The sequence below is a fragment of the Centroberyx affinis genome, unplaced genomic scaffold (genome assembly GCF_046629955.1).
Source record: "Centroberyx affinis isolate AG114_WGS23_722 - 3 ecotype Tasmania unplaced genomic scaffold, CSIRO-AGI_Caff_v1 ptg000102l_1, whole genome shotgun sequence".
Classification (NCBI taxonomy): domain Eukaryota; kingdom Metazoa; phylum Chordata; class Actinopteri; order Beryciformes; family Berycidae; genus Centroberyx; species Centroberyx affinis.
The window spans coordinates 255,403-268,515 of NW_027278804.1; the positions used below are offsets into that span (position 1 = coordinate 255,403).

At 44.6% G+C, this 13,113-nt stretch overlaps 1 protein-coding gene across 1 annotated transcript; it reads right to left on the reverse strand.

Moving 5' to 3' along the window:
- Positions 1-2,991: 2,991 nt before the first annotated feature.
- echdc1 (enoyl CoA hydratase domain containing 1) lies at positions 2,992-6,768 on the reverse strand. Its single transcript, XM_071524018.1, has 6 exons — positions 6,704-6,768; positions 5,633-5,808; positions 5,126-5,268; positions 4,987-5,039; positions 4,703-4,783; positions 2,992-4,508 (listed from the first exon to the last, which is right to left on the reverse strand). Exons 1-6 carry the CDS (start codon positions 6,766-6,768, stop codon positions 4,085-4,087), a joined length of 942 nt encoding a protein of 313 aa, XP_071380119.1. The 3' UTR covers positions 2,992-4,084.
- Positions 6,769-13,113: the final 6,345 nt, after the last annotated feature.

Consider the following 13,113-nt stretch of genomic DNA (forward strand, 5'->3'; position numbering starts at 1 on the left):
TATGATAGAGTAGTCGCATTAGATACAGTGGAGTAAAAACAAACACTTTCATTTTCCAAAATCCAAACTTCTCTCCTTCTTCAGGTGGAACTAGTTGATTCCACTCAGCCAGCTGTAGTTGATGCAGCTCCTCTGGTTCCTCTGAGCCTCCCTGCTGAAGCTCCTCTGGTTCCTCTGAGCCTCTCTACTGAAGGTCCTGTGGTTCCTCTGAGCCTCCCTAGTGAAGCTCCTCTGGTTCCTCTGACCCTCGGTACTGAAGCTCCTCTGGTTCCTCTGAGCCTCCCTGCTGAAGCTCCTCTGGTTCCTCTGAGCCTCCCTGCTGAAGCTCCTCTGGTCCCTCTGAGCCTCCATACTGACGCTCCTCTGGTTCCTCTGAGCCTCCATACTGACGCTGCTCTGGTTCCTCTGAGCCTCCCTGCTGAAGCTCCTCTGGTTCCTCTGAGCCTCCATACTGACGCTCCTCTGGTTCCTCTGAGCCTCCCTGCTGAAGCTCCTCTGGTTCCTCTGAGACTCGGTACTGAAGCTCCTCTGGTTCCTCTGACCCTCGGTACTGAAGCTCCTCTGGTTCCTCTGACCCTCCATACTGACGCTCCTCTGGTTCCTCTGAGCACAGTATCCATGGACTGGATGGAAGGAGACAGGGTTATCTATAGACCCATCAAGGTATTTGACCATTCATTTATTGCAGTTAAACTGTAAAGATTTTGAGTTGTAATTAAAATGTAGCATAAAAAGCTTTTGACTGACATTATCTCATTTCCTTCAAAGGCATTGTTCTGTGTGTCAATATATGAGCAGACTCTACAGCTCTGCTGGGAGAGGAAGTATTATCTGTCCCAAGTAAGAACCACTTTTGTTTCAGGCACACACAAAACAAAACACCTCATAAATTCTGCTAGTGTCTCTTATGCTTATACATGAGGACATCTGCCTTTTTCCATTCTGTTATAGAAAAAACTGATGGTGCATTTGCTGAGGCTTCAGCAGCAAAAGCAGGTCCCATCTGAACTCACAGCTGAGGACATGACTGACTGGCTGGTGGAGCAGGGCAAGAAATCTCTCAGGGAGCGGTAAGACTAACTGAGACACATACAGACAGTCCACCACTCAATCTGTCATCAACTCTGCTCATGTTAAGCTAGTCTGTTTCTAACGATAAGAAAACAGAGCAACAGTTAAGATGACCCTTCTGTTTTCTTTCTATTTGAAGATTGTGGAGGTATGAGCTTGAGGGTTTTGATGAAAGTGTCCAGCCTCTCCTCTCGCTGGTAAGACCATGCTCATGAATATACTTAGTTTGGAGTAAATCACATAACAATAGATTGATCCTGTATATATGTCAGATCTGAATGGTGCATCCTATTTCGTGTGTGTGTGTGTTCTTCAGGTGTGGGAGGTGAACATCAGTATGAAGATGAGAGACATTGAGTTTGAAGCCCGAAAGGTGCTCAACTCACCAGACGCAGACAGTCCTCGTTTTCAGTAAGTCACATTTATGAGATAAACTGAAACTTGAATGATTCCTGTGGGGAAATTGGGGCTTTGCAGCAGCCCATAGTAATGGGATATAGTAAAGAAAAATAGAAAATGTGTATTTCAACTCATTTTGAGCACCTCTCATCAACAGAGACCCTCAGATCATGCGACTGGCTGAAAAAGCCACCAGGAGCCTGAAGCAGCAGCAGCGGCCCAGCTCCAGCCTCCTCGGCCCCCAGGAGGTGGCGATGCTGGTTGTGCCCAAAGTGCTGCAGGGCTTCTGGATTCATCCGGCGAGCCTCTCGTGTGTCATGCCCTCACTGCAGCTCAGCGACCTGGCTGTCGGACTCACCAAAGCCGTTCAGGACAAGCTCTCCGCCTCTCTGACCTCCATGGACCGTCAGGCTGCCTTCTCCCGCTCTATCCGGGACGAGAAGGTCCTTTCTATCCAGGAGAAGGTGAGAGAGAAATACACACCAGACCTCCTCGTGAAGGAGCTGAACCGCTTTGGGCGAGAGCTGCTGACCAGGATCGCTGAAGTCACAGTAGGGGAAATCTGTGTGATGTTCGAGCCACAGAAACACACAGAAATGTCTGTGCTGATCACCAAAGAGGTAAGAAGACCTGCTGCATACATGTATGATAGAGTAGTCGCATTAGATACAGTGGAGTAAAAACAAACACTTTCATTTTCCAAAATCCAAACTTCTCTCCCTCTTCAGGTGGATCTAGTTGATTCCACTCAGCCAGCTGTGGTTGATGGAGCATTGAACTCAACCCCCTTTGATGGAGGTTTGAGCGAGGAAACAACACCAAGCCCAGAAATGGACTCTGCTGTTGCTTCAGCTCCTCTGGTTCCTCTGAGCCTCCCTGCTGAAGCTTCTCTGGTTCCTCTCGGCCTCCCTATGGAAAATCCTCTGGTGCAACGATCCTCTGATACCACATCAGGTAGGAGTTCCTCATCAGGTCTGTTCACACTGTAGCTAATGGCTGCATCCATCAAGATGAACTGAGGAACTGACTGTCCTGTTTCACTTTTCAGAGATCGAAAAGACCAAGTAGAGGAGAGTGTGCCGCTTCTTCCGCCAGCTGTATAAAACTTTCTTCATCTGTGTTGCTTTAGTGTGTTTCTCAAAAATAAATGTTGTGTTGCATTGCAGTCAGTCCATGTCAGTCAATTTATTTCATTTACTGTGAATTCATGTAAAATGAAGAAATTATCATGGAATTGCATGTTGTTATCACATGAAAACTCCAACATTGCTGATTTTCCTGTTTTTACTTCAGTTGAAGGATTACATGCTGCTCTGTGGGTTGAATAAATTCTATGACTCTTGGTGCTTATGAAACCCTTTCAAAACCCGTTGGAAATCTGAAAAATGCATGGAGCTAAAAACAACCACTTTGCAGAAAGTTGACATTTTGGAGATATGAGGTCGTCACCTACCAAACACTATTTTAGATGCTTTATTTGAATCCAGTACATTCCATTATTATTCACGAGAGGTTTCCAGAGGTTTAACAAAACTTAAGAACATTTAAGGATACAGAATGCATCGTCACATGATCCAGGCAACTGTTACTGCAGAGACTGAACCCAATAGTTGTTTGGCTGTTTTTTAGATGGACTTGCAGTCAGTAAGGCCCTAACAGCCAGTTTGTGAATGTGTCCAAAGCTGTCAAATATCAGGAGCATCATCTTACCAACATAACCTACTGCAGGTCATGGTCATTTTATCTGTCAAGGCTCGGTCCTTACAAAGGTCAAACGGATGGTCTGTCTCAAAAATAAGCACTTCTCTCTAGTCTTTGTTGACAGAAAGCATGGGTGAGAAATATCTTGAGTCACTTACAAACCATTTCTACCACTTTATGGGTCACGTGGGTAAAAGTGTGCTGCAGGGAGATAGACTGTAGACTCTCAATCGGAGTTCGATTCCCAGCAGTAACGAACATTCAATGTCGCGGGGCTGTTAGACTCGTTTGTTGTGAACAAGAGACTGCAGGACCCGGCTTCTAAAATATAACACAAAGGAACAGTGGGATTTTTTAATTACGGTGTTAGTTTTGTTTCTTACAGAACAAAAAAATGCTAATTCCACCTTTTCCTGCAGGAATACATTATGCAGCACATGAACAAAACAGGCACAGTATCAGCATCACTGTTTGTAGTCTCAGCTCCTGCTTGTGTTAGCTGATGAGTAATCAACATGTCATGTTGAAAAAGCACACAAACAAAACATTTCACTGAATGTGACAATGAGCAAGCTTACATTATCAATGGATTAGATTAATACTTTTTCCAACCATAGCCCACATAGGAGAAAACCTTCTTGTATCCACTCCCACAGCAAAGTCAGTCCATATTAAAAGTGTATAATTTTTAGAAAACACAGTTTAGCTTATCACAAGAAAATCCCTGTGAATGTCTTAAGCTCACCAAAGGACAAATGCATTTTGGTGACGTCAAGACAGTTCAATTAAGAGTCAGCGTCTCCCCAAGAATAGCAGTGTGACATCTTCACACACGGCTTCCCCAAAACGTCTCAGATAAACATCCAGTACATCAACGCACATGGCTGATCTTTGGGGAAACTGGTTCCAGCTCTCACTTGTGTTTGGACTTGCTGGCCAGGGCCTGCAGGTTAGCCGGTCCGCCCCACACCGTCCCAAACACCTCCTTCTCAGTCCTCAGAGCCTCTGACAGAGGGAGCTCCCTCCCCGCCGACACCACCCTCTTCACAGCCCGGATCACCGGGGCGGGCCCCTTCGTATAGCGATGGATCCAGTTTTCAGCCTGCCGCGGGAGACCGATGGCACCACCTTCCCCCGCCTCCTGGGGGGCGTCCAGCGCTCCGTCCGCCAGTCCGATCTGCACGGCCAGCTCGGGGTCCACTTTCAGAGCGCCGCCGAGGAGCTTCAGCGCATTCTGGCTTCCGACGACACGGACGAGTCGCGCGGCGCCGCCCCAGCCCGGGACCAGGCCCATGTGTTTGTGGACGAACTGGATCACGCTGCCTGGTGCCATCAACCTGCGAGCAGAGAGGGGAGGGTCACATGTCAGAACCGGTAGAATCTGAACATTTTGGACGCAATGTGTGAGGTGATGACTTTGGTGTGATCTGTCCTAGCTGTCTGCTAGGACAGATGAATGTTTCTCTCTCTCTCACATTCACCCACATACAGATTACTCTTTGCTCTTTTACACACACACTTACTGCTGTACCTGAAATCGCAGGCGGTGGTGAGCTCTGCACCTCCTCCCAGCGCTCTCCCCTCCACCAGAGCAACAGAGATCAGAGGCAGCCTGTGCTGAGAAAACAACTCTGTCAGCATACTGTGTTGCATAACGGCTCAACTCCGACTTCTTTAAGCTCAGACCGGCTGCTGAATCATCCAAGTAAACATCAAAGCTTTAGCCTGCGTATGTGTCAGATACTGACGCAAAGAACCAGCAAAGCCTCAGACATTTAGTAGAGTAGTACAGCAGAAAATGCCAGAAGCTCTTACCTCAGTAGTCTTGTCAGAGCATCCTGCATGAACATACACATCTTCATCCCATCCTGCAAGGCAAAAGAAACATCATTCAGGTGTTTAAGTCCCAGGCACAGAGAGGGAGGGAGGTAAAGCACTTTTCTCATTTCCCCACCTGCGGGTTAGATATCGCCCGGACGGCGTTGAGGTCCGACCCGGAGCAGAAAGTTCCGGCGGCCCCCTGGACGATGAGGCCTTTGCCGTCTGTCCAGTTCTCCAGCTGGCTCACCCTCTCCTCCAGATCCACCATCATGCTGCCTGGGAGGACAGGCAGAACAGTAAGCGCTTCGTCCTTTCATTGTTTAAACAAAGCACTGGACTGTCATTTGTCTGCGTGGGGGAAGTTCCACATGAGATGAGTTGTGTTTGAATCAACAGAGCATTTGGGTAAGTAGTTACTCTCAGGAAACAACAAAATTAAGCATGTACATATCTGAAGGAACTGTAACTTGTAACAGGATTTTAATTAGAAAGTTTTACAAATGAGAAATTGTATGAATTTAGAAGGGAATACTCTTTTTTTTTTTTAGTTTCCATTCCATTCCAGAATACCAAATCCCCAGTAGTCAAAGTGAAAATGTCAGATTGTACTTATGAATCCGCAGTATTAGAGCGTCTTTACCGGAGAAGGCGTTCATGCGGGCGGGGTTGTTGATGGTCAGCACGGCGATGCCAGACTCCTGTTGGAGCAGATCAATGGAGCCTCCAGGGAACGCCCGCAGCTTCTCTCTGATCTCCTCCTGGTTGAAGCCGTGGCTGCCGGAGTAAACACAGCCACTGCTCTGCCTCTGGAGCAGCCTTGGAGGAATGCAGTTTTTATTAATTTATTAGAATACGGTTTCACATTAAATGATCCCTACTTGTTCTGCATGGTGTTTCTTACCCCTATACAGATCTAGCCCATCACAGAAGTTGAGTTTTTAGAAAGAACAGAACTGATTTAAATAGAATCCCATATAATTTGCTGTTTTTAAAGACAATTAGGATGTTGATTTTCGGTATGAACCTAAACTAACAACACAAGAACAGCCATGTCAGCACAATATGTCAAAAACAGTAACACACTTTGCTTATAGAATACCTGAGTTTCTTTAAGAAGATGCTTGTTATACACAAATTGCAATGTGATGTATGGCTGTGTCTTCTAAGCCCACATAGCATGACAGTGAAATCAATCAAATCACAGCAAATCAAATCACTGTGTTGAATGTAAAGGAATGGCATGCCTAACCTTTTATAGGAGACCAGACTTATGGACATACTCAGCTATAAAGCTAATGCCTGCACTCTCACAAAAAGGAGGATGAATGCTTTTAAGACACAGCAGCGGTCAGAATTAAGAGCTGAAACTTATTTTTGTTGGCACAGGCCTTGCAACTCTTTATCCCTCTATAAATCGGCCTGCTGAAGGTATATGGTACCAATCCACCTGGAAAAATTCCTAATACATAATAATGAACCATTTCTGATTGTGACTTAGAGGATGCATTCATTTTTGCCAGTGTCAGCACATGAGAAAACCCTACCTAGACTCTGTAATCTGTGATTTTGAGCTTAAAAGCTTAAAACATAGCATCATTGCAAGCTTACTGTTACTTTACTTATGACTTTATTTATGAATACAATACACCTCAGTATTAGGCCAATAAAAAGGGATTAAAGTGGTGATAAACCATGCTGGAGGCTGCTGTACCTGGCCCAGGCTCCACAGCCACCGCTGCTCTTCAGGAGGAGACGCCTCACCGCACACAGAACCATTCTGCTGCAGCATGAAGATGAAGGGATTGAGAGGAGGATGGAGACCATAAAATCACCTTGAAATGATCTCTGACTCACATGACTATATAAAATAGGCCTGCGGGCACGTAAGAGGGGAAATTAACTTTGAGGACAAATAGATTGTGTCACTTATTTTGGGTTTGTTATATTACTGCAACATTCTGGGAAAATCTATCCACATACTTGACAATGAATTCCCATTATAACTTGACTGAATATAAAAAATGTCATTAATTCAGAAAAGCAAACTGAAACCCAGATATCGAACCTTGTCTTATGAATATGCCTCTTTACTAGACTCACTTAAGTAATATAGCAACAGGAAAAATGATTACATTGTTAATTACTATACAGATGTATTTTATGTTGTGGAGACTGTATCTTTTTTTGTTTCACTTTTGTTGACCCTGCCTGTTTGCTGTACAATGCCATTGTTCATTAAAATAATCCTCTGACAATGGCTGACATTTAGCAGTCATATTTGCTTACATATTACATTCAAATAAGCCTTCTTTTATGGTTTAAAATGACACAAAACAATGATATAATACTAAAATTTTGAACCAGAAAATGAGATGATATCCCTGTAAAATGATCCCAGCCACTGCCACTGTGTTCTCATTCATTCTTAATGGAGCATGTCCAGGATTCGTCTCTTGGTTTGTTTTTGGTTGCTTTTCAATTAATGGATGTAAAACCGCTGCATTAAAATAGTGTATTAACTACAAAAGGCCCGGGTTTTCAAATCCGCACCACCAAAGTCTCATAGTATTGAATGCTGTAGAAACTCTTGCTGTTGCTTTTCTGCAAACAAATGTACTCTTATTGTCATGTGGAAACTGAATGTCATTCAAGGTTTCAGTGTCCCTTTCCAACTTTAAAATGTAAACACGACGCGTCGCAGAGAAAACCCAAACGTTTGGAATCAATTTATGTCATGCTATTAGAGTAATTAGAAAACATTTAGCAACGAAAATGCAATTGCCAACCTTGGTTGATGTGAAAGTCTTGTGGTGTTACTCTGAAACCTGTCCCCCTGGAAACATGAACCAGTCGGAAATCTACATGGCGATAGGGTTGTATTTCATCAGCTTCACCACAGGGGGGCATAATAATACTGTCATGCAGCAAAGAAAAAAAATGATTAATTTGTATCACCTCCTCCAAACAGGCAAAATCTAAATATAAAGATCCATTAATTATGCATTTGCGATATTGGGCCACATACATTTCACACAAAACACCACATAACTATAACATCCTGCCCAATTTAAGCCTATGATTTGTAAGATAATGATAGGCTGAGGCCACTGCAGAGAGAGATCTGGTCTCTGTCTGTCTCAGCACTTTGTAAACACAGCAATGGCATGTCCTTATTCAGTAGTATGGACCGCGGGCTCTGAAATTACACAAGGTAGAGTTACAATACAGTGTTGGCATGGGCAATCTGACAATCAATGAAGTTGACCTATTGTCCAATGAACTTTTCAGTATTGTACTAAGCTGTGGTCTTCTGTGGTTTCTCAGAAGTGCCTTTGAACCCAAAACATAAAAAATACTAATTATCTCATTTTACTTTTTAATTTTTTTTAGCCGCAAAGCCAAAAATGTCTATATCCTCAAAAGTCAATGACCACAAAAATTTGGTATTTTATATTCAAGGATCAGGTTTGGCATATGGTCACCAATGAGGTTAAGGTCAGGGTTAAAGCAACGTTTATTTTTATTATTGGTTTCTAGGCAAAAAATGCAATGGGTACTGGTTTGGCAGCTTGGCCAGAAAGAAACATTCTTAGGAAATGTAGCCGTAGTTTCTAATAGTGAGTAATGAGCAACACCATCAACTCATCCTAGCAACATGTAATGGCATACCAACAGGGACTAACACCTTTCTGAGGGGCAGTAAAAAGTGTGAATTGCTCCGGGATCAGAATACTGTACAAACACTGACAGACATAAACTGCTGCAGACCTGTGGGCGCGTTATTCAAATAATGTGACACCCAGTATGTCTGAGTTGGGCAAAACCAAAGCACCAGCGTAAATAATGAGGTGTGTAAAGCTTCGTAACATCTTTGTGAACTTTACTGTGTCAAGGAGATGGATGGGGGGATCAGATGGGAGAGAGGGAGGGAGAGAGAGAGAGAGAAAGAGAGAGAGAGAGAGAGAGAGAGAGAGAGAGAGAGAGAGAGAGAACATAAGGCTGAGACTGTGAGGCAGACAAATAAGCAGAAACAAAGCCAGAGAGGGAGAGTAGACCGAGACCGAGATGGGTGGTGTAAGACGGAGAGATGGTGCAAGAAAGCGGAAGGAAATGGTGTCAAAAGCAGAGGGAGGTTAAACTACTTCCTGTCCTGTGGGCTAATCTATGGTATGGAGGGAGCATAAATCCTTCACTGGTATCCACACATCCTCTATCTCTCCTCACTGTCCTACACGTCTCTCTGAAAACAAACTGAGGAACCAGAAATAGCGACTGTTTCCCTTGGGTCAGTTGCTGAGAATTCCAGTCCCTCCAACAATGCTGAATCAAAGGGCCAAAGCAAATGGATTAAAGACATACTGCAGGAGCATGTGTGTATGTGAGAATGAGAAAGAGAGAGAAAGAGAGAGAGAGAGAGAGAGAGATTACAGATCTGCAGCGTCAAAAGGAGGGCGGATCTGTATAATGCCCGCATGTCATAGTGGCCTGATAAACCTGGATTAGCACTTAGCACAACATGGTTGCTGACTGCTAAGAGCTTCCCCTCCATGTATCTACATGCCTATCACCTCCATTCATCATGCATTCATGCACCAGCTCATGAGTCATATTTACACTGAGTAGCCTACATCCCTATTAAATCTACTTTTGGAAGAGTTTTGTTCCAAAGAAATCCACCAGTTGAAATATTTCACACCTATATACTTCCAAGCTTCCAAAGATCTTGCTGGCATGAAAGTAAACCTGGATTATTACTGAATGTATTAGCTTTTTAAAGATCTTTGCTCACAAAATAGCACCATTTTAGCAGACGTAATCACCTGCATTGCGTAAATGATGGCCAGTGAACTATATTTTCTTCACAACTATACTGCAGACATAAAAGGCCATCAGCTAGGATTCAGCGCAGTGCATCCAAGGGGCGAAGTCTTGTTTTAGAGCACCCGCACCTCTCCGGTCTATTTAAAAGTGGGGCAGGAATTCAAAAAGGTCGGCGGGACGGCGAGACTCTTCCCGGGAGGCATCCCAGACACGCTGACGCTCTCCCTCTCGCTCTGTACAGTACAGGCAGCCAGGTCAACAGCTGCACCTGTTTCTAAACATCAGTCTATGAAGTACAGCACCTGTAGGCATGGTGGTGCAGTGGGTAGCACCTTGCATGTTTGCAGTTTGCATGTTCTCCCTGTATTTGTCAGGCGGATCGGAGACTCTAAATTGGCCATGGATGTGAATGTGAATATGAGTGTGAGTGATTCTGGCCACTTCATCCTCTGCTCTCAATCAGCCTGTTGAGTCATCTTGATTAAAGTCGGTGATGTAGTTTTACGATCCGTCCCTTAGTGGAGGAGAGTGGAGGAATCAGTGATGCTGCTCACAGACTCCCACTGATAATGGAAGGAAGTCTGAAATTACAATCTAGCTAATGGGGGAGAGAGAGATGGTGAATGCACGGGTATGCGCAAGTGTGTGTGCGTGCACGTGTGTGTGTATGTGTGTGTGTGTGTGAGAGAGAGAGAGAGAGAGAGAGGCCCCTGAAGTGATGCATCAAAAGCGCTGATCGATATGCAGCTGTCTAGCGCTCTGCAGGAAGTTGGGGAATGCGCTGCAGTCAGCATGGCTCTATACCAGCCCAGCAAGATAAGAAACACTCTCTCTCTCTCTCTCTCACACACACACACACACACACACACACCAGATAAGTGCCAGCGAGGGTCTATTTCAGGGCAGGAAGAATGGCAGGTTGGCAGGTGCCAGAGGCTCTCTGGGGCCTGGAGGTTTCCAGTGAGGAGTGCAGGGAGGTCAGTGGGGCTGGAGGGCTGAGAGCCTCTGAACACTTTTCCACAGCAACGCCAATTGGGGCTTGTCAGCACCAGCTCAAAATGTTCACAACATGGGATCAGTACTTATTTGAAACTAGTTTATTGGGAACTCCCAAACCTCACAATCAATAAAACTCTATTGGCAAAAGAGACAAAACAAAACTCTGTGTTGTTGTTTCAGTGGGAAATACAAAGACATGAGAATGAGTAATGCTTGGCTGGCCATGTTTGGCCCTGTAATGGAAATCGTTAGTGAGCGAAGAGAGCTTCCATGCAGACCAGACAGGATCAGTTTTACCATCCAATCTGTTACAATGTTTGTAGTAAACACAAACAGGGCAGTGATGCTTAAACTATATTTACATAGAAAGTCATTGGCCAAAATGCAGCATGGACAGTGGCCAAGGACTAAAAAGGACACAACTGGTAAATATGCTTGCTATGCAGTGCAGAGAATGAAAATTGCATGTTAGATAGGATGGAGAATGTGTAGAGCTGTGACCTGACTGGCAGATCAAATCAGGTCAAATCAGCTATAAGTTGAATAGCAGGCCGGGGGCCAGATGCAAGCCAGTGGGCGCTGTGTGTGTGTGTGTGTGTGTGTGTGTCTATTTCTGTCTTTGTGTGTATGGCAGTGGTGAGTGGGAAGCTTGTATAAAGTACTAAACATGCAGTAAAGACCTCTGGATATCACAGCTGTTTGTGTTTAATTCTAAGCCGTCTGGTGTTGGAATTTGCCCGGGTGCAGTGTAAAGTGAAAGATGCTGTAAACAACAGCCGTCTCCAGCCATGTGCCATGGAGAGCCGAGTGTATGCAGGTTTTCATTCCAACCAAACACGACAGTAGCTGATTGTACTGATTAGTTCCTCCTCTCTGGTTGAAGGTGTGCTAATCAGTGAAGTGAGCTGCTGTCCTCAAAGCTTGCCTTCATTATCATCACCCTCATCACACAATCACTGTCATCAACATCAGAAATAATGGAAAGCCTAATGACAGTCATATTGCCAGTGTGATTGTTGTAGCTAGATTTTCAGTTGTTTTACTATGACAAAATCTGCAACTGTTTTCCAAGTAATTGCTGATTAGAAATGTATCACTCATAGCTGTGTCCAATCTTGGAATTTTGTTGAGAAAAGTTGGTGCAACTTTTAGTGTTAGCTTAAAAATACATGTTGTTCCATAACCGTTCCAGTGAAATTGTGTTTTAAGCCGCAGTGAAAACAAAACATCCAGTGCCGGTTATATAATGATTCCAGCATCTGGAGCCTCCAGACTTGAGCATAGGCCAATGTAGGGAAGTTACTCTCCCACCCAGCTCTGACACCGGAAAACAGGGCGAGAGAGCCAAGAGAGCGCTAGGCCGGGCATCAGGAAAGGATGACAATATTTATATCAGCACCCGGGTAGGATTTCTGGCACCAAAACATTATCGCACCTGCTATTTCAGTCAGCCCAGGGTGCCAGGTTTCAGACTGAGGGGTTAGGTATCTGTCCCTCTCAGGGCCAGGGGTGCATGCGTGTGTGTGTGTGTGTGCATGCGTATCCCTGTGTATGTTTGCATGCCTCCGTGTGTGCGTGCGTGTGTGTGTGAAGGTGATTCACTTACCTTCAGACAGTGCAGTAAAATTTTAGAGGCATTAGACAAACACAGAGGTGAGGAAGTGAGATGGTGAGTCAAGCTCATCACAGCACCAGAGCAGATATGTGACGTGTGTCAGTGAAATTACACACATCTAGAAAGGAATGCATAAAACATACTGTATATGGAGGAATACACAAACACATGCACACACAAATCACACCCAGGCACACACAAACACACACACCCCATCACAGTGATGGACTGTCCCTCTGCTGCTGTCACGTAGCGCCACGGTCATCACTCAGAGGAAGAGATCACAGTGTCACCAAAGATGTCAACCAATAAGATTGAGGGAGCCATACCCCATGAGTGGTTTGGTTCTGGTGCTTCATCTTAGCGGGTTGAACAGAGAGGGGGGTGGGGTGGGGTGGGGTGGGGGGTTATTATCACCCCAGGAATCCTCTTGATATTCTTGATGCAGTTTTTGATTGATGTTTAGAACTTATCAGAGTTTTGCCCTACAGGTTACCAATTGAAGAGGCCTGTTCTGGAGTATGGCAACTGCACAGTGGCATACAGTCAACTTAGTACAAAAAATGTTGCGTAGATTATTTAAAAATCTACACATGTAAAACGTGTAAAACAAGACTCCTGTTAATTAGTCTTTTTTTGTCTAAAGCAAGGGTTGTCTAAAGCAAGGGTTGTTAAACTGCCCATAT